A 21,734-nucleotide genomic window follows, 5' to 3' on the forward strand; every position below is an offset into this window, starting at 1 on the left:
CTCTGTGTTACGGATGGTAGGGGCTGACCTGGAAGAGTTCTTAAAGCACATTCTCAGTGTTAAAAATGTGCTGTTTCTTCGTTGCATCAGCAGTAACTAAATGTTCAGTAGAATATTGTGTCACTATTATGGAGGTACAGAGTGGCTTTACATGAATGTGCTTCTTGGCATCTGAACTGTGAGTCTCTCCAGATCAGGTTTTCAGTTTTTCCATATAAACAAGTTAATTTTATGTATAGACATGTACTGCTACAAGGTCTTGTCATGAGGATGGTAAAGAGAGAGTCCTTATACTAAGATTTTTGCTTTACTCAGTCATGCAGGAGCGGCTGAAGTAAAAGTTGAGCCACATCTTCACGGTGTAAAGTAAAAGGAGAATTTTTTTTGTTTCAAAAATGCATGGCAGCATATCACAGAAAAGTTAAGGATTAACAGCACTTTCTGCAGCTAAACTGTAGCTGAGTAATAACATAAAGCCTTTGGGGGTTTTGGTGGTGATATAGTGATATTACAGTTGTGTCCTGTAGTCTGTGTCTGTTTTGCCAGCTGTTGTACAGCCCCAGCAAGAGCAGTCTCTGCCCTGATGAGCTTGCTGCCTAAATAGCCAGGGTAAACAGGGGCTGGAGGGGAAGGAGAGGCAGGGAGATGTCAACCAAGCTGCCCTCTGTGCAGCAGGTCAGTGTCAGAGCCAGGAATAGAAGAGGGTGCTTTAAGCCTTTATCCAGGGCCTGCTTGCTGGACCACCTTGGACTGGAGAAATCGGAGAGGCAAAGAGCTCATTGTAAGGTGATTCTTTATTTAAGGCATGGAAGAAAGGAGTAAAGTTGCAGCTGGGCTAAACTTATTTCCTCTTTGTTACAAAGGAATTTTAGAGGGCAGGTTAAAAGTTGGTACCTAAATAGCTTGACAATTTGCTCTCTGTAATGTATTAATAGATGTCAAAATATAGAAGTGTTCTGCTGCATGTTTTCTCTTTCCCTGTCTCCTGTTCTGCCTTGCCCATTAGGATCATGGTATATTCTCCAGTTCAGAGAAGCAAATTCATTAATGGACAGATTTATCATCTATGGTTATTTAAGAGCTTGTGTAAGCATTTTGGTGAGCTAATACAAGCTGTTTTTTCTCCAGATCTTGGAAAAATGTGTACACCTACAGGAGCAGGAAATGGCCAATCTGTGCAAGTCAAATCCAAATGCAAACTGCAGCAATCATAGGAGACCTCAGCCTTCACCACTGGAGGGGGAGGGAGTGTGAATGCTTGTAAAGCTGCTTCAGTTTTCTTCATCTTTTAAAACTTGTTTTAAAAACAAAGTTTCATTACTTTTAAGACAGAAATGAAGGAGGCAATGAACTGGTGCAGATGATGCAGAGGGGAATGCTCTGGGGAGGATGTTGCAGTAACAAAAAATCTTGGATGAGGGAATTCAGGTGCTCTTGCTTTGTGCTGGAAAAGTCGGTGGTTTTTATAAACTGCTGTTACATTTGTTCTTACTCTGCCTTAAACTGTTAGTGCTGAGGAGGACAGATCTGCCAGGACATCTCCACAACCTTGAAACTACTGCTTTTTCTGGGAATGTGGAGTTGTTGGTAAGAGTTCTTTGAGGCCTGCCTACCCTTCCCTTAAGATCTTCACTAGTTCAAAGAGAAAGAAGAATTTTAGCAGTACAGGGCTTAAAATATGTGTGCTTTGTTTGTTGCTGTTACCCCCACTGGACTAGATATGGGTTATTTCATTCTATCCAAGTACTTCCCTGATAGTCTACTCTTTCAAATCAGAATACATTTCTCACTTCTTCAGCAGCTTCAGGTTTTCAAATAATCTTTCCAGGGCAGTGCATTTTTGGAGAAGAAGCCCAGATTTTGTCTCCAAAAAGCCTATGAAACTCTCTGAGAGAGTCCAAATCCTGACAGGAGTTTCTAGCAAAATATCCCGTTGCAGTCACTTGTAAGGGAGAGGGCATCTGGTGGCAGAGTGGACTGGCTCAGTCTTGGTGGTGGTGGTTTTTTGGGAAGCCTTTGTGAAAGTGTGTGTCCTTGCTGTGTGCACAGAAATTTGTTTGCACCTCTGGGTATTATGACAGCCTCTGCCTTCTTCATAAGGTGACTTGTTCACAAGAGCTGTTTGGTGCAGCAGTTGACAGCCTGGTAAGGTCTGAGATGGCATAGAAACACCAGAGGAAGCAAGGAACAGTGAGGAACAGTTGGCAGAGCTCTTTTCCATCTCGGAGTTACTTGAACCCATGTCCCGTAGGGAGAGGGGAGCACAGGGGACAGGCTGAACATGGCAGTAAGCTAAATAAGGGTCATGTGCTAAAGGAATTCAGTTGGAATTTTTGTCCTGGAAGAGACATTTAGAAAGCCAGCCGACTTGTTGAGGACAGTAACAGGGGCCTCTGACATAAATAGCTTTTCCCTCTCGGCTGGCTGTTGGTGGCCCATGACTTGTAGCTGCACTGAGACCCTGCCACTCAACAGGTGTGTTCCGACTACACAAATAAGTGCAGTTGGCCATTGTGTTAGCCAGCCTTGCCACAGGGCCAAGGTTGATAGTGTGGCTTAGCCACTGTGACCTGTTTGTTCTCTCTATGACCCTTCCAGTCAGGCCTCAGGCAGGCTGGTGACAGCTTTTATGCAGACAGCAGATTTTGTCCACAGAAGAAATTCAGTCCCAGCAGGTCTCTGCAGACTTGCATTTCCAGATGAGCTCTTCAGTACTTAAGATGTAGCAAAACATGAAGGACTTTGGTGGGTTAGGGTGCCCCATGCAGCTGGGAAAATACACAGCATGACATGTTGGTGTTATCTTCTGTAACACAGCCTGTGTTGTTGCAGGCACCACTGTTTTGGCACATGCTGAAATTGTAGACAGCCAGCAGAAATCTCCCTGGGATGCAGTACAGCACAGAAGCTCTTGCTGTTGCAGAAATACCATTTCTGGTGGAAAAGGACTTTGGATGGGGAGGGGATCATTGAAGGCAGGATCTATTGGAGGTGAAGCTTTAGGAGGTAATATGCCCTGGCTGAGTAATTCTTTCATTGCTTTCTTTTGGGGCCCAGGCCAGCAACTGCCTTGGTACCTGAGATCACCTGGGTCAGTGGTGCTGTGTGGGGACAGTTCCAGTCTCTTACTTCAGCAGCTGGGAAGTGGGCTCCAGAAGGAATATTACATTTCTTTTGGTAACTCTGCCAAGAAAGAGAGGAAATTCATAATTTGAGCAAAATACTTTTAGCTTTTTTTTTTTGTAGAATGGGGAGAAGTAGGAAGGGGGAAATGAAAAATCCTTAATAATGGATTGCTTGGGATGATTTTTCTTCTGGAGCTCCCTCTATGGCTGTAAGAAATGTTCACCTTCTCTTTCTTAGTATAACCAAGTCTTTGAAAAGGGAGCCTCCATCAGGAGTGCATGCAATTGGAGGCATGCATTGGCTCAGGTCATGTATTGCACTATGATTTGGGATCCTGATAGAGTGCTTTTTGGTGGTAATTAGATAATAACAAAGACAGAGTTTTATTTTGTGAGTAATGCAACTTTATCAAATATTGATAATTGTGATGCCCTAGCAGAGGTCTAAGATGATGCACTGTAAAGGGCTTTAAGAACATTTTGCTTGAATTTCATTATGTTTTCATAATCAGTGTTCAGTCGTTCCTTCATCCTGTGTTTCCTGTCATCCTTCTAGGATGCTAGACTGTACCTCAGTTACTTTCTGATGTAGGTCCTGCTAAAAATAGCAGTCCTTCCTCACTGAGTCGACCTTCAGCAGTCATGAAATTCACTGTTGGGTGTGTTCTCTGGGAACACAAATGCCAAGATCTTGATTTCACAGAGTAGTTAAGCATGTGGTTTAGTATTTTCTGGATTGTATACTAAGAAAGATCAAGGTATTCATTGGCCAGTTCCCTCCATAGCATTTTATATAGCATTTGGATTCATATGGTGGTTTAGTCTCCTGAATCTTTGAATGTTAAACACAGTTGCTGAAGTAAGAGGTACCTAGTTAAGTCAGCCACTTGGTGCAGGTGTGTGATGTCTTTTGATTGCCTCTGTCATCATGGAAAAATTCTTAAAAGTTTTCAAGTGTAGAAAGTGTGTTGATCATGGCTGAAACAAAATAGGCTCTTGTAGGGGAGAAAAGGAATTTTTTATCAAATTGTTAAGTTTACATGGTGATGACATTTTTAATTTTCTAAGATTTGAGAATTGTTCTCAGGCATTGCAGTGGTACTCATCACATTTTTTGATGCATTCTGGGAGTTGCTCTGGAGGAATGTTGTTGAGGAAGCAAATCAGGTGATCAAATTGTATCTCAGCAGTTGATTCCATAGCTGGGCTTGATTTAACTTCTGGTATGAGGGGTCGAATGTCTCTCACCAACACTGCACTTCAGCATTTGCTGCCCCATAATTGGCAAAAGGGAAAGATGTATCAGTCCAATTTCTACATCATCTTTCTCCATATGGTCCGTCCCTTTTCTTGAATCTATTTTGAATAAATAAAATGTCTGGGATATAAAAAGAGGATAGTTTTAAGACATGTTTAAATTAGCTGGATCCAGAGTTGCTATATGGAGGAGGAAGGTTGGATGAATAACATATTTATGAAGAGTAAAACAAAAAAAGACAAAACACCACTGTGACCACCCCCTCCCAAATCCCATCAGAACTCCCCCATATAGTCTCCCCACCCAACCCTCATCCCCTCCAGACAGGAACTGTTGATATGTGGGAAAGAATGAGGTGTCTGTTTCAAAAGTGACTGCAGTAGTGAACTGGAGCTCTGGGCTGAGCCAACATGTGACTTTTCAGAACTTCCATATTCAGTAGTAGGAGGGTCAAGGCCTGCTAGAAAAGGGACCAGCAGGGTAAGATGGAGGCTGCTTTTTTGACCTTGAAGTCACCTTTTTCAGAGCCTTGGAAATTACATCTAGTCTTAGTAGGGTTTATGCATTGAGCTCAGAATGTCTGGTTGGGCCAGCATGTGTTGGGAGGGGGATGTGGCACGAGTGTGTTTTCCATCACTGTGCAAGCTGGTGACTTAAAATCTGTATGTGGGGAGAACTTAACTGAGGGTTGAGTGTAGGGAGGAGAAGTGTTTTGGAGTAATGAATGGAATTGCATGTAGGCGGAGAGCCTGAACTCTGTCTGGGAGAGTAATAAGCAATGATGAGAGTGGATCTAACCTGACTTTTCAGTGCTGTGCATTTCTCGTCTCAGAAACTATCTGGCCTCATGAGCAAGTGCTCCCTTTAAAAAAGGAATTCCTCTTCTTGCAGCCTAGTCTAACTCTATTTTGGTTTTGTTTGTTTGTTTTTAAATGGCTATGAAAAATAAAGAGCCCGTAACTTTCTAAATTCAGTTTTAATTGGTGTGGCTCTACTGATCATAAACGTAAAGTTGCAAAGCTTTCTAGAGGATGAAGAGCTTTTCTGTGTGTGGTTTCTGTTTTTGTTTAAAATGGGTCACATGCCCAGGAATGCAGTCAAATTATAATGGTGACTAAGTGCCGGAAAGCATAGAAAAGAGGAGGGAAGGGTGAGCAGAAAAAAAGGAGCCTGAGGCTATGGAAGGAAGGCTGGGAAAATAAGAATCTGGCCAGACCCCAGGGCCAGGTTAGAGATTCCTACACCCATTAACACAGGAGATGTTTATTTACAGGGAGCTAATCTTTGTTTTAAAAATGACAGAGTACCCAAAAATGCTACTTTTGGGAAGTGGATTGGAGGGGCTATAGGGATGGGAGGAAGAAACTGATTCTGATGAGGCACCATCTCTCAAGGATCTTCCCTTCTCCCTATGAATCTGGGTGTGTTGGCTGTTGAGAAATGCATGAATGTGGGATAAACTCCTGTAGTCTAGTAAGTGTAACCCCTAGTTACAAAGGATAATTTCTAGAGTTTCTTCTTCTTTGTAGTTTTCTAATTTTTTCTATCTAAGCAGCTCCAGTAAGGATATTGAATAATTAAATTTATGATATGAGCAAGATGGGAGCTAAAGTTGCCTTTCCCAGTGTCTTTAATCAACTCTGGTTCATGAAAACAAAACAGGTGTTGAACAGCTGCTTGAACTGGGTATATTCATGAAGTCTCTAAGGAGACCTTGGTCCCAGGTCTCTGTGGTACCTACTTTTTGTCACATCTTGGAGAGTATTGATCTTGGTTTGTCTCAGCTCATTCCAATAACTTTGATTTGTAGCCCAGCAATAGTCTCTCTTTTAGTAGTTTTGTCTGACTGCAGAGAGAGAATTTGCCAGTGATATGCTGGAATTCTCTATCCTTTCGTGAGCTGCTGCGAAAGATAGTTTTTCTTGGGGAGTGTGTGCATTGAATTGTTTATACACATGAATGTATTTTATCTTTAGTTTGAACACATCTTGATTTCTGGTTATTGTATCTAGTTATGGGATTGTCAGACAAGTGAGACACTGGAACAGTTTCTTTACTAGTCCTTCTGGATAGACACTCTCTGGCTTCTCATTTCAGTGTCCTCCTGACTAGTGTTTTCTCCATCTGTTCTTGTGTGGTGTTGTCCCTGTCTCAAATGTCTCTTGTCAGTCTCTCTTAAAAGGGTGATATCCTATATCTCTGGTTCTTCTAGTGGTTTCTTTCTGTGTCATCTTGTTTGGATTACATTTTGTCTGAACCTGTGCTGCATTCAGTATACTTGGTCAAGTCTTGATCATAATTCAGGTTTGTGATCATCAGAGGTGGCTTTCTTTGCTGGTAATCCCTCACTGTTGTAAGTGTTCCTTTCTTGTCAGCTCTCATGAATGTCCTCACTGTAGTGTGGCACTGGCACCATCAGTGTGTGTCAGTTCACCATTGTGGAACCCGGGTGAGAGCTTACCTGTGGCCATCTTGAATGCACTTGTTGTCCAGAGGCATCAGTCCTTGGTTGCTAATCTCATCTCTCCTCTGTCTGCAGAGCTGCTGGCATTCCGGTGAAGGAAAGGGTGAAGGTATCTCAGAACTGGAGGCATGGACGCTGCCAGAGAGAGACAGTCCTGAAATGGAAATGCAAGCAAGTGGCTTCTTCCTCTTCTTCTTTGTTGTGTGACAGCTGCTGTGGGGCCTTGGGTTTGTGCCTGTGCCCTGAAATGAGTTGTTTCCTGCTCTTTTTGCTCCATGGAGTTTTACAAGTGATTGTTGCTGGCTTTTTTTGGCTGTTCCTGGTTACCTGTGTGTGGGGCAACCTGAGTTGCTGCCTTGCCCTAGGGATTCATGCTGAGTGTCAGGAGTTTCTTTCTTAGCAATTTGAATTTGTCTTTGTTCTGATCTCTACAGTTTTAATCACATTTAGCAACCTTTACTACAAACTGTTGCATTCATGTCTACTGCTGTATACCATGAGCAATCTTTTATCCTGCTCTCACAATGAGCCCACCTTGATCCCAGATGTGGACTTAGGTGTTCCCTCAAAATGCTTTGTTTTTCTCCTTGTATTATCTTGGATCCTGATTTGGATGTACAAATCTAAAATGCTAATTGCCATTCATCTGCTTTTTGCTCCTTCATTCTCACGCTTCTCTCCTTCACTTAAAAAAAAAGTATATTTGACGTTAATGATAGGAACTTGTCGTTAAATTCTTGTTCACAAAGGTGTGCTTGGCTTTCAAAGCAAAGCAGAAGATAGGTCTCTTGTCTGAGCTGCACATCGAAATTTTCAGCCTTCACATCATCAGACTGAAGGAAAAATGAGACTCTAGTTTGTTAGCTGCTGAAGAACAGGGACCTTCTACTGAGCTTTCATGCCTTTTTGTGCTGTGTAGATTGAAGTGGTGGATAATGTGCCACTTCTTGCCTAGAGTCCTGGGAACAGCTGTAATGAGCAGAGTGGGTTTTGGTGCAGGTTGTATACCTGCCTTTGAAGTGCTTGCAACCATCTGTGAAGACAGGCTCTGTGGATATTAGAGATCATTACTAAACCAGCTTCCCAAATGAAAAGGCAAGGACTGATTTAATGAGGCCACCATCCAAATGGCATCTCCTAATTTTCATTTATTCTGCTTCAGATTTTTTACTTCTCCTTATGAAAAAGCCATAGAAAAAGGTAAAAAGCTAAACTTCTGCAAAAGGAGAGCTGCAGAAACTGGCTGTAGTCTAGGTAAGCTGGATATTCACTTGCTTTTAGGGGGCTGTGTAGGAGTGGAGGAAGGAAGGGGAAATCAAAGCCTGCCTGAACCCAAAGCTCCTGCTCTAAAGATGCCTCTTACTTTTTCCATGTATATGATCAAGTCCCAGATGAATATTATAAACTCAACTACTTTGTCCATTTGATTAAAGGCCTGTTACTGGAGATGAATGCAGGCAAGCTGGAACCTTTTGTCTAATGAGCAGTCTTGTCCTCTTGCTTGTATCTAGTTGTTCATTGTGATGTTACAAGGTATGGCTGTGTGTAATGACTCTGACACAGAAAATCATGACCTCTGAGGATAAATGATCTAAAAAAAAGAGGGAGACAGGTTTTTATGAGAAGCCCCACTGCTTTCAAAGTCATTTGTTCCTGAATAGTTTGAAAACTGAAAGGCTGCTTTGTAGAAGGGCTCTGGATTTGCTCGATGTTTCTGTGGACATTGGTACAGTTGGCAATGACTGCAGAGCAGAGACAATTTCACATATCCATGCCCCATAGGACATGAGTCCCATGTCTTTGTATCTGGCCTCAGTATATCCAGAGATCTTATTTGCTGATTCTCTGTTGGCTACACAAAAGCAAAATCTAGAGAAAGGCTCTCACTGCCTAAGTGTGTATTGTAGCCTATTTTCTTCTATATTTTGGTTTTGTTTCAAGAATAAATAAACTTCTTGATATGGCAGACGTGATTTAGATATTGCATGAGTGTCTTGTCCTCTTCTTGATCTCCCAGAAGGTAAAGCATTTTTTCCATATGTAACATCAATCTTCAGAGTACTTTGGAATAGTTTTTTTGGCTCCACTGCTCATGGCCTGGAACCTGTCCATTCCATACAAACCTGCCACTGTCCCACATAAAGCAGTGGGCAGAAAGGGCATATGGACTTTTCTAAAAGATGGGCAAGAGAAACCAAGAAACCAAGAGAAACCCCCTCAGCAGGGGAATAGGTGTGAATGTAGAATAATACGTCCTCTGTATGATGAGCATGAAGTTCTTGGATAGCCTCAGAGTGCAGGAGGCAGGTGACTTTCTGTCTGTAGGAAGATCTGTGGTATTTTGGTGACATGCACCCCTGCTTAGAGGTGTGTGGAACAGTGGCAGCTTTGTGGTGTCTGCTAGGCACCAGCAAATAGTGTTCAGGATCGAGAGTGACTGTTTGCACCAACAGCCTCATATTGAATGCTCTCTTAGAAATGCTCAGCATAGCTCACCAACACCAGAGTCTAGTTTCTTAAAAAGTACAGAGCTCATGTGGAGATTTGGGGGCCCTTAAGTATTTTCTATCTATGTTCACTAGAGTTCTGGCCATCTTCTCTTTTGGAGATTCCATGCTTCCTTTTTCTCAGCTCTGGATTAGAGAAATACAGGGAGTGTAATCTGCTTTTTATGTTGCTGGAGAAGCTTCACTTGTAGCGGTGCTGCTGTATTAAGCCCTGCTTTTTCATGTCACCTGCTGCTCCAGCTTCACTTTTCTTGAGCAGGCATTTGTTTATGTTGATATGTTTGCATATGGAATTTTTTTTCTTTTTCTGTGTGAGGTTGTTTTGTTTTGTTTTCTTCTCCCCACTCCTGCATGCTCCCAATCTGCTGTCTGTTTGCAGTTTGATGCCCTGGATGGAGCTGGATGGCGAATATCTCTACCTGTCTCAAGCGGAAAACATCCAGGCCTACCAGCTCTGTGCAGAGGGGACAGGTTTGCAGCGTCACCCTCAAGCCATCTTCTCTGGCCACCAGGAGGACGTGTGTCGCTTTGTTCTTGTCAACTCCCACATTGTCAGTGGAGGGGGGTAAGTTGGGTGAATGAGGAGCCCAAGGGTTTTGCCTCTAAGGTTGGAAAGATTCTGTGTAACTCCAGCCCAGAGCAGAGGAGCCAGTTTTGCTAGACAGCGTCCTCATGCTTTGCTGTGGTCGGCTGCTGCTGCTTTCTCTCTTACAATTTTGGTTTTGGCTTGAAAAAGCTTCTCCTGCAGCAGTGAAGAGATGAGTCTCATACTGTTGACCTTAAAAGGTGTCCTTGCTCTGTAAACTTGTGTTGATGTCCACAGGATTGTAGAATTGGGAATGACTGATCAGGCAAACCTGACTGCTGTGAAAATTTCATTTCTTTCCCTGTTAAAGCCAGGGTAGCTAGACTGTTCTCATAATCAGTACTGCTGGTTAGCTGGGACTGCATTTGTGCAGGAAGTTTTCTAGAGACAAGTGTGTGTTTATTAGACCCACTGATATAAAAGTGGAGAGGGAAAAAACTGCCAAGCCTTCCAGCACACACATACTTCTCCAATTCATTTTGCATTTGACTGGACTTTTACAGTTACAGCAAGTGACAGGACTTTCATTAATGCTAAAACTATAAAAATACACACAACAGTTAAGCACAGAATTGGGAGAGACAAGCATGGCTGTCTGCCCTGGGTGGGACTTTCCCTGTGAACTGTAGACCAAAATTCAGGTGAAAATGAAGGCTTGCATTTAAAATTCCAGTAACTGTGTTGGTTGAAAAAGGTCTAAATATCTGGATAGTTAATTCAAAGCACCCTGCATGGCTGCTCTGAAATGAATGAAAAGCTGAGGCTTGGACATGGGTGAGAATGTCCTCTCACTTGTTCCCTTACTCCAGCCATTCAGACAGGATTCTGGCAAGCTCAAAGCGGTAGGAGGAGGAATGGCTGCTTTGCAACACTTTCTGCAGCTTAACACAAAGTGAAGGGTGGAAAGATAGCCAGAAAAATTTTCATGTGCATCAGATTAGGCTTTAACTGGCCAGATGTGGAATTGCAAGAGAACAGGTGATGTGTGAAGAGTGGAGGGTTAATAATGCTGCATGAATTTCAGCCCATCAGAGACCAGTCTTGGTCTTTTTGTAGCACTCCAAAGCATTAGTGGAAGGTGCATGTCCAAGAGGTACAAATTCCCTGCCTGTGGATTTGTTTTTCAGAGATGGAAGTATTGTCCTTCACAAGCTCCATGGCTCCTACAGCATCAAGTTCTCTGCACATGAGCAGGAGGTGAACTGTGTGGACTTCCAAGGTGGCCTCGTTGTCAGCGGCTCCCGGGACCGAACAGCGAAGGTGAGCAGGGAGTGTTTCAGCAGCTGCAGGTGCTGCTGTAGTGGTGACTTCAGAGGTCTTGTGCCATGAATATTGAAGTGTCAGCAGAACTGTTGTGAGCCCTGTACTCCTTGCAAGAGGAATGCTGACTGTCTTGGCTCATGTCTCTGAAAAGATGCTTGCTCTGCCAGGCTTGTTAGAAAGAGATTTGGCAGTAATTTACAGCATCAGCTGCTTTCTTAAACTTGGAAGTGCAGAAGACAGCAGCTGATGTTTTGCTTCTTTCCCTGTACATCCATCTACACTGTAGTGGAGATGCATGCCAGTTAGTGTGAAATTTGCTGTATGGATCTCAAACCCATCCTTGTTTTGTGATTTAACATTGCAATGTGGTTTAACATACTCTCTGTTATATATGCAGTCTCTGTAAATAATAGGATGATGTCTTTTCCAAATCTATGGTTATTTACTAATTTTGTGATTTATTTCTTTGTGTGGGGGTTTTCTTGTTTGGCTTTTTTTTTCCAGCAGTTCTTGGTTTGCAAATGAAGTTAGACTATGAGTATTGTTAGCTCCCATTTTTCTCTTCCAGCTGGCATCACTGGGTCCTGTCACATAATTTTTGGCTATTTCTTTTTGGGGCAGGACCTTATTGATTTTTGTCCTCCTGGATCTGGTTGGCAATGCTTTGTTGCTGTGTGGACCTGGAGAGTTGTTCATCTGAGCTGTAATCAGCTCTGTTTGATCAGTTTAGGAAGCTCTACACAGATGTTTCACCCTTATCCTGCTAGCATGATGCAGCACCTGTAGTATCTTCACAACCACTTGTTTCATTGTTGGAAGTGGTTGCTGTGTGTTGAAGGTTATATGTGGGCTTTTGCTCTGGGTAGGCTGATAGACACTCTTGGTCCCTGGTTTATATCATAGAGCATTCATGGAGTAAGAGGAAAACCAGCTAATTGCTGTTTTACAAGAGGGGAAGCTGAAGCAAGGAAAGACTTAAATGACTCTTTCAAGGTTTTGTAGGAAGTGTGTGAAGCAGCATGACCCGATTTATTTTTGTTGGTCCCTCTGTACAGATGTACTCCTGAGTAAAATCACTTCCAAGTAAAGCAAGCAATGTTCCAATGCAAAAGGCAATTTTGGGATTGCTGTTTGCCTCCTGGGAGCAAGACCTTGATGCTGCTTTGTCTCACACTTCAGCAGTGCTGCTCCTCTCTGGTCTGTGGATCCTCTTTTCTGGGAGAGTGCCTTCTTGCTACTTCTCTGACAGCTGGAGGACAGACATCCTCGACCTTGAGAACAAATTCCTGAAGCCCAGAGGGGAATTTCAAGCTGTTTTTCTTAGAGCTAGTGTGAGATCTTGCCCACACAGTGCTCCTCACAGCATATACTCTGGGGATGTTCACCTCTTATTTTTTATCGTCTCTTTTGTAGGCTGTCTTGTTTGCGTGAATGAGACTCTTGGAGGGTGGAAGGGAATCCCTACCAACCTTTTAAAGGGGCTCTAAGTGTCTAAGCTATTGAGGGCTCTGCTGAGTGTTGATTAGGACTAAGCCCTGAAGAGCTGTTAATGTACATTCCTGTGTGATAGGCTGCAGATAGTGTGCTCTGAGCAATATTTTTAACCTGTAGGAGATAGGGATGCCTTAAAGGAGTTAAGCTTTTCTGCTGCTTTTGCTGACACTAGGTGCTAAATTCCCCGCTGACAAGAATAGCCTGCAATCCTGGGCATTATCAACAAACAAACAAATAGGGCACTCCGTGCTTTGAAGTCTTGAAGCAAAACACTGGGGGTTGGTTACAGACAACTGGGGGGCTTGAGTCCTGTGGGCCAAGAATGATGGCAAGGTGGAGAAAATGAGGGCCACTAGCAGAGGCCCCAAAAAGAATTTTGGGTCCTTTATTAGGACCCAGAAACAAAGGGGTGAACTGGTGGAAGGAGATGTGTGTGTTTGCGCTGTTGAGGGAGGGAAGCAATTATTTCGTACTGTCAGTGAGCAAGGGCAGCCAGTTTGAAAGCAGCCTGGAGTATACTTGAAAAACTTGGTCTAAAGAGGGGGGTCTTATAAAAGAAGATTATTTTACAGGCTGGTGAATGATTAACTTGATAGTTAATATTAATGGAAAATTTTCAGGGATGCTACTAAGTCTTCCCATACTGTTCAAGAGAACAGATTTGAGCAAATCCTAGTTTGTCATCTGTTTAACTACAGAAGATGAAGAGTTTGGGTTGAGTGCTGCCCTTAGAGAGCAAGTGGTGATGGAAGTGCTCTCTCTGTTACCATGGGGTGGAAGGTCATACTTTAAGCTGACTTCAAGTACTTGATTCTGCCAGCAATTGAAGGCTCTGCTCCCCTAAAATAAGTAATTGGAATTCAGGGAGAGGGTCTGTAGGAAGGTAAGCATGGCAGTTTGGGCAGCTCTTCCAGCACAACATTAGCAGCATGCATCCTTCCTTCTGCAGTTTTGGGTGATGTGGCATAACATGCATCTTTCTCTTTAGGTTTGGTCCCTGTCCGCGGGCAGAGTTGGTCAGTGTCTACATACAGTGCAGACAGAGGATCGAGTGTGGTCCATTGCTATCAGCCCATTATTAAGGTAACAGATCTCTTTATTCCCAATTTTCATCAGAGAGAAGTAAAGGAGTTGGACAGGCTGTGTGTCCACAAATCTTTGTGAGGCACCAATGTGACGGTTCAAGGATTTGATTTGCGTGGAGGCTGATCAGGTGCTTGTGCTTGCAGCAGGAGCTCAGGGGAGAGCATGTGGTTCTTATTTCCTATACCAGCAGAGTGATCCCCTTATAAAGAGGCCATGAAGGTGGCCCTGGGTTCCTCTTAGTGCCACAGGTGGGATCTGTTTATTCTTTTTTGAGGAAGGAATGCTGACTTGCTAAGTAGAAACAGTGAGCTGGATCCTCTTGAGATTTTCTGTGCTGAAAAGATGCCAACTTGTATTCTCATTCTCTGTCAGAAGAGATGCTGAGCAAAAGGTTCCCTGCTTGAGAGCTGCGTGCAGTGATTAGAACTCAGGTGTTTTTGAACATGTTGAACTGGCAAAAATGAAGTGGAGTTCAGGGGTGTGGTTTTCCAGCCTCTGTTGCCTGTAGCTCTGTGCTTCTAGTGCAGGCATAATGCTACAAGTACAGCTTCAGCATGGGAGGCAAGGGCAATACATACACCAGTATCTTCCAGGGTGGTCTCTGAAGTGCTCCTGTTATTGAGGAAGTGAAAATCTGAGAAACTCTCACTGTTAAAATCTTGCACCAACCAGCAGTGATCTGTCTCTTTGGTTCCCTGTTAAACTGGCCTGCATGCAAGAGAGGGTCTTCCTCAGCATACCTCAGGGAAGAGGGGAAGAAGAGCTGCTGTTGCTGCTCATGTGATGTCTGCAACTGCTGAATTTTAGGCTTGTGCAAAACCAAAATACTGTCCACAACTGTGGTCCTTGTTAAATTTCCAAGTTTGTTTTGCAGGCAGCAGAAACTTAGTGGTACGGAGCTAATGGTTTTATCAGGGAAATGACACTCTAGGCTTGCTATGATTTTGCTGTTGCCTTGTTCCTTTGCTCTGAGTGTTTGCTGCTAACAATTAGTGTTTTTGAAGAATAGCCGTGTGTGCTAGTGCCACTGTAAGATGTGAGATAGAATGCCTTTTCTGTTTTCTGTGCTGCAAGGGTCCCTTTTCTGGCAGACAGGCTCTGGCTCAGGCACTGAGGCTAGTTAGAGTCCAGTGGTATTCTCCTTCCTACTCCTAAGTGATAACCTACTGCCGTGGCCTCTTGTCAGGACGGTGTTCATCTCCGTGGTGTGCATGCTTGTGCACACTCTCTGTCACAATATTTACCCTCAGTCTCCCCACCCCCCCTGTCCTCCCTGCAGGGTGATAAATTGGAGGTGGTGGAACAGCTAACCCATGAACAAGTGGGCTTAAATTGTGCACTCTCATTTTTTATGAGACTGTGGACTGAACCAGCCTCTCCCACTAGCCCAGCCTACTGCACCCTCCCCTTACCCCTCCATATTTTAGGGAGGGGGGTGTGGAGAATTAGAGCCAATTAGCCACGTCATTAATTCTTCAATTTGACGGCTGATATAGCAGGGCCTGAAACACGCTGCTGACCTCGTATAATGGGAACCCTGCTCCTTAACATATTGACGATGGGAGAAGTTAATTAAAATTCCACAGAGAGAAGGTGTCGGCTAACCTATAAACCTGTCGCTTCTCAGAACAAATCGCAGCCATCCTAGAAGAGAGAGAGGATCAGAGCAGGAGGGCATGTGGTGGGGGTTGGCCTGGGCAAGGGGCAGGGGAGATGAATTTTTCACTAATAGGTTTTATTACTTGCTGTCTAATGAGCGTGAGTATCAAAAAGATAATATCTGTTTTCTAGGAAAGTCTGCTTTGGGGAGCTCTGTGGTTTCTGTTTTATTTGCAAGAGCCTGTTTTTCATCCATATGCATTCCTTATGCATTTATGTCTAAAGCTTTTCCTCCCTTGCAGTCCCCATCCTTCTAGCCAGAGCTTGGATACATATGTTCCCCAGTGAGGCTGAACATGGCCTATAACCTCCACTTCCTCCTAAATATTTAACGTCACCTTCTGATTCACCCTTCTCAATTGTGCTGATGTAAACTGAGATCTCCTCCATAAGGACAGGTAATTCTGCTATATAACTGCTGGAGAATCAGGCTCCAACCACCTAAGTATTTTGGCCCATTGATGCTAAGAAATGGCAGCTGTCTCTACTATGGACACACAGAGCTCAAAGCAGTTCTGTGCAGGGTGGGGAGAGCTCCAACTCTAGCCATTCAAAATTGCTTTGGAGAAGCTGTAGTTTCCTGACCTGGAAGTTTGCCAGGACTTAGACTCTCTAGAGTAGTCAGGGTAGTATTCTTACTGAACTTCAGCTGTTAATGTTGTGAAACTTTTCATCTTTTCAGTGATACCTTCCTCGGTGTGAAGCTTCTTACAAAGTATCCCATATGCTCCTGACCCACCTCTGGCTTTTTGCTGTGCCTGCTGTAGTCCTGCACTGCTGGACTGCTACTCTAGAGGACAGTGCCTGTACACTCAGGCTAAACATTAGAGACTTGTGCTCTTAAAGTACAGCTCCTCTGGTTTCAGTCATTTTCCCTTAGGTATTCTGCTTTGATTTGTCCATAGTTTCCATGTGTCACTACAGGGATCATCCTATAGATGTGCAGAGCTGGAGGAGGAGGCTTCCTTTTTCTTAGTGTAGTGGTGCTATTCTGGATGTTTCTGAGTCTGCAAACAGAAGGATTCCTATAAGGGAGATTAAGTAGGTGAAAAGGTATTAAAAAAGGTACCAAGAATATTGGATCATACCTTCATACTGTGCAGGGGAAAACTGTGCTTCGTCCTTTACATAACTTTTTCAGCCATGGAAGTGTCTTGACATCCATGTGTGTTGTTGGAGCTTCATTGATTTGGGGATCCCTAACAGTGCTCTGTAGGGTAATGGGAATGGGAGGGCATTGTGTTCATTCTGGGTTTTCAGCAAGTCTGCGAAGTTATGCTGATCAGTGTGCTTTGAAGAGCAGATCACACATTGCAAGTCTCATAAGTGACTAGAGGAGACTCTGAGAAAGTTCTTAAAGTAGGATACTTAAAATAAGGGTACCTTAGCTTCTTTCAGCCACTGGTTTAATTGATCTCCAAAGCTGTCCTTCTCCATGGCTTAGTAAAATGCTGTACTTACTCTGCTGTGTACCCTAAACTATATTTCTTAACTGCTCATAATCCTCTTCCCCCCACAAGTTCATTTGCCTTTTGAACTCTGCATCATGGAGATGTTAAACTTTCATTTGCTGGTGCTTACTGCAGTGACTTATGTGTGCTCAGGGATCAGGGCAAGCATAAGTGCAGTGGACCAATTCAAATGTGCAAAGTGAGGCAAACTTGGGAGTTTTTGGTAGAGCAGTGGAACCTTCAGTCTTTGTGATTCCTTGAGGTGGCAGTAGCCAGGGAAGAGATGGGAGCAGTGTACAATGTAAACTGGAGGGGAAAGAAAAAAGTGCACCTTCATGTTAGGTTCATTATTAATCTTGGATCCAGATTTTTTTTTCATTGATTTTAAAAAACTGCTCAGATCTAAGCTGACTTCTCCTGGCAGGTCTGGCCACTGGCATTTGATATTTTCATTTTTAAATATTTAAATATTTATCATGAGATGCTGTACTCGAAGTGTGTCAGATTTTAAAAGAAGCAAAGAGAAGATAGAGGCACACAAATGGTTTCCAATGTGTGACTGTAGATGAGGAGCAGGATGCCAGGTTTCAGTTGTAAATAGAAAACCCTTGGTATACTTTGGGGCAATCATAAAGTGCCCTACTGTGACAGAAACATGCTTTGAGGGTGTAAGCCCAAGAGACAGTCTCTTGTGATTCTGTCATTAGTCTGCTGCAGTAGATGACCTCTCCTTGTGGATATTGCCTTGGTGAAGTGCAGTTTAACTGCAGAGAGAAGGAAAGTTTGTACAGAAGACTAGCTGTCTGCATTGGATGCTTAATTTAAAGGAAAATATGTACTTACATGAACAGCTAAATTTAAAAAGCCAGGCTGACTCTTCTGTTTATGCAGTGTTTTAGTTGAGACCCAACTCCTGTATTTGAACATGCTGATTTTAACCTAATTGCCTCTCCCATGGATTATTATGAGGAAGTAATATCTGAGGAGACCTCTGCTTCTGTGGGCAACCTCAGGCAAATTCTAAAATGTGCCCCAAACTCATTGGGGAAAGGAAGGAAGAGAAAGGTTACTTTACTGAATGGGTCTCTCTCCCATTGGGAGCAATCAAAATGATTAATTTTGAGGGCTTCTTTTTAATGGTTATCTAGAAACTTCTTGTGAAAGTGTAACAATCTGATCTTGCAGGTTGCCTTAGAGCGAAACAACCCACTTGAATCAGAGCAACTTTGCAGTGGTTTTAACTGTGCAATTGAAGCCCTAATGGGTAGAAGTTAAAATGTTGGATAATGTTCCCCCGCCCTCATTTCTTACTCTGATTTTATCAGCAGGTTTCTCCTACTGCATATCAAGATGAGCTTTTTGCCGTAGTGTGCTCTGCTTTGACCTTGCTTTGTGCAGTTAACCTCTCCGAGTCTGCTAGGACTTGGGAGAAGTAACTACTGAGTTTTGTTGGGGTTTGTGCATTGCCAGCAAAACAGCCGGCAGCAATAGCTCTGCTGTCCTTGGGGATCTTCCTAGAGCCTGGTCGGTTTGAATAATTGAGAGGGGACTCTGACCTGCAGCTGTTTCTTAAGCAGGGCAGGAAGAACCTGCTCAACTGTGAGATCCCAGAGTGGACGTGCAGAGTTAGTGGTGGCATTAACAGCCATCTTTTACTGACCTCAGAGGGCGATCTGGATGTGGATTTCTAGGTATATGCAATAGTCATAACTGACTTGGTGCTCTTTCACCCTAAAGCTGAGGAGCAGGAAATGAGTATCAGTTTCTCCCCTCTGGAGCTAAAATGACACCTGTGTCTTATCCATCTGCCCTGACTGTTGCCTTGATGTTGGGAGGAAGAAGACTTTATTTTACCTTCTTTAATTGTGTGATAATAGCTCTATTTGGTCTTCTTCACGTGGGTGAACTCATGAACACACATGTCTGTTTTCCCTCTCCTCTAGAAACAAACAAATATGCAAACATGTCTATGAATTGAGAAACTGCAGCTTACCTTTCTTCACTTCAATTTCTTTCTTTTGCCCTCTAAAGCTCACGTGATTGATGGCTTCCTCCCTTTTTGTCACTTTTGGCCAGTACTCTAATGTATATATTTTCTGTGACTGTGTGAACTGACTCACTAGTGGTTGCAGGCAGGTGAGCAGGTTTTGGGAGGCAGTAGCTGACTGAGTTGGAACGCAGACATCTGTTTCTAATTGTGTTGAGCTGTGTTGCATATTGAATTTTTTTTTCCTCCCCCTGCAGTTTTTTATCATTTTTTCCCTTGCTTGAGGGGAAAGTCTGTCTCAGAAAGCTTGGAGGAGGCATCTTTCTTGTGCTGCATGGTTTGCACAGGAGAATCCATGACTGTTTAATCGATGTGACAGAAGAAACTTAGTTGAGGGGGCTGGCAACCTTATGGTTTGAGGTTTCCATTTCCAGTTTGTGATTGTTTTCTCTTTACTTTTAAAGTTTTCAGGGGGAGAAGGTAACTTCACCAGACCTTGGGTGCTGTTTACCTTTGCTCGGTTGTGCAGTGTGCCTTTGTTTTTCCACCTTTGATCAGTGTCCTGCCAACAGATAATTTAGCAATTGCATCCTAGGGTGGAAGTGTGGAGTTAATGTTAAAATTAGGGTTTTTTTCCTTTCCTTACTTCTGTGGCTGATGGAGCAGAGAAGAAGAGAGGGGAGGTGAAGGGGGCCATAAATTCTAGACCTGGTGATTCTGTTCCTTGTAGAGAAATGAAAGCCTCTGATGTCCCTTCAGCACTTTCATTAACATTTAAATTAAGGGTTTGTTTTTCAGGTGGCTTCAGTCGAAGCCCTTTCATAGTCTGACACATGGAGGCTGTCCTCTCTCTCCTTTTCTCTCTCTCTTTCTCCAGCTTGCATATCAGTGTACAATAGTAATCACCGTTTTATTTTTTTTTTCTGATCTCTCAGGAGGGCAGCGACCTGACAAGCTGTACCAGAGGTTCAAAGAGAAACAGAAATGGAGTGCAAAGGTAGATGAGCAGGAGGATGCCAGGTTTCACTCCTACAATTAGAGTGGTGTCCGTTCCCTCCCCGCCTTTCAAATGACTGCTTTTGGGGGCGGGAAGGGACACAGAGGGATGGACCTTTCTTGCACGGTGAGAGCCCCAGGTGCAGATGCCTCTAACCAGGCTCAGCTTCCACTGTTACTCCTCCCAGATGAGGCTGAACCTGTCACTCAGAGGATGCAAGCTCATGCCCTGAGGTGGGAAGTGAAGCTGTAGTGTCCTAAGATAGCAGCCTGGCCCTTCTAAAGGAGTGTTGATTCACTCTGAGGACAGCAGGAGACTGGCCCTCAGCCTGCCATTGGCATTTGAAAGGAGGGTGATAGTGGAGGATATTGCCCTGAAGTAAAGGCAATATATGTCTTTTGTACTGCTGGGCTTAAGTAATGTCTGCTCTGAGCACTGCAGCTTACAGAGTCTGAGGTGTCAGTTTGGATCTTGGCTTGCAACGACCTAAGCCAGACCATGCCTTGCCATGGCTAAACAGTTTTTGGTATAAGAGCAATTGGTTCAACATCAAGAAAAAAAGAGCTGTTTTCCATCTGCTTCAACAGTTGTGTAAAAGCTAAGGAACAAAGGGATAGTTTTAAGAATGTCAGTGACTTGCAGTGGAGAAGCAATGTAGTAGGATTTGCGTAGACATGAGTCTCTGTCCCAGAGCTCTTTTGAAATCTTCCACTTCTCATCGCTTACCCAGCTGGTCACTACTGGTAGGCTGTTACCTTCTGCAGGCTCTCTGACAGGAGTGGGGGCTCCGGTAGCACTGCACTGATACCTTTTAGCTAAAAGACAGAGGAAAATGAACCAACACATGAGCAGTGTTTAGCATAAAGAAACTTGCAGCTTGGTTGCTGTGACTGTTCCACTTTCTAAGACTTCACTATACTACCACCCCAAATTTGTTTTCCTTTCACTAAGACCTTCATCCAGGTGGGCTTTAAAGAATGCCAACAGGATGAGAGCAGCAAGCTGGCATGGGATCAGGAAGGGTATTCCCTGAATGACAGTAGTTATGGTGCATAAAGAAGAGTGTCAAAAATTTTGATTCTTCAAGACTGATCATAAATGTGCCAGTGGTGGCTATGACTTATACCATGTGGCTCTTCTGGAGGACCTAATTCAAAGTCATGCACCTGCAGAAGCATCCTATATACTGAATAATGTTCCTGTTACGGAGTTTGGATCTTTTTCCTTTCCTTTTTGTGTGAACTATCACAGAATGCAGTCTGTCATTTCTTGTGTCTCTTGTTAGGTTGAAGTCTGTTCTGAGTGTGTGGTGATGGCTCAGTGAGTGATGCAGAACATCCTTTCAGAGGCAGTTGGTTTTGTCCATATTCCAAGTGCTCTGGAGCTGTCTGATGGGGTGTGCTTCTCTGATCCCATCTGACCCATGCTCTAATTGTTTGGTCTCCATCTCTTTGTTCTGGCAGTGCACATGGCTCCTACCTCCTCTCCGTGAGATATTTCTGTGTAGTCCTAAAAACTGCCACCCATCAGCATCATCTTGGTATCTTCATCCTGTATCATGCAAGGGGGGAGTCAGAATGTTTGCTCTGCACTACTGGCATCTATCCACTCTTGCAGGTGCTTTAGCTTTTGGAGACTCAGAGGTTCACATCTGCTGAGTTTTTCTTCAGGACTCTGCTGGATGGTGCTCAGCACGTTTGGTGAAACCTGCAGCCCACACAAACCAAAGATATCAGCAATAGGAAAGAGTATGCTTAGTACTTGTCTCACAGTGTCCTCGATCGTGGCTTCTTAGCCACCTGCAGTGTTGCTCACTCTATAACTTTTCACTGAGAAATGCTTTTAACTTAAGCTCTC

General features: G+C 43.6%; 1 protein-coding gene across 2 annotated transcripts in view; it reads left to right on the forward strand.

Annotated features, from left to right (window-relative positions):
* The window catches only part of FBXW4 (F-box and WD repeat domain containing 4), a 59,909-nt gene that overhangs the window by 4,638 nt on the left and 33,537 nt on the right, over positions 1-21,734 (forward strand). For both annotated transcript variants that reach the window (XM_030241303.2, XM_009087238.4), the window contains exons 2-5: positions 6,923-7,018; positions 9,734-9,919; positions 11,068-11,200; positions 13,686-13,780. In XM_030241303.2, the coding sequence (XP_030097163.1) occupies positions 6,923-7,018; positions 9,734-9,919; positions 11,068-11,200; positions 13,686-13,780 (510 nt within the window). The remainder of the gene's footprint in view (positions 1-6,922; positions 7,019-9,733; positions 9,920-11,067; positions 11,201-13,685; positions 13,781-21,734) is intronic.

This window comes from Serinus canaria, chromosome 6, assembly GCF_022539315.1.
Source record: "Serinus canaria isolate serCan28SL12 chromosome 6, serCan2020, whole genome shotgun sequence".
NCBI classification, from domain to species: Eukaryota; Metazoa; Chordata; class Aves; order Passeriformes; family Fringillidae; genus Serinus; species Serinus canaria.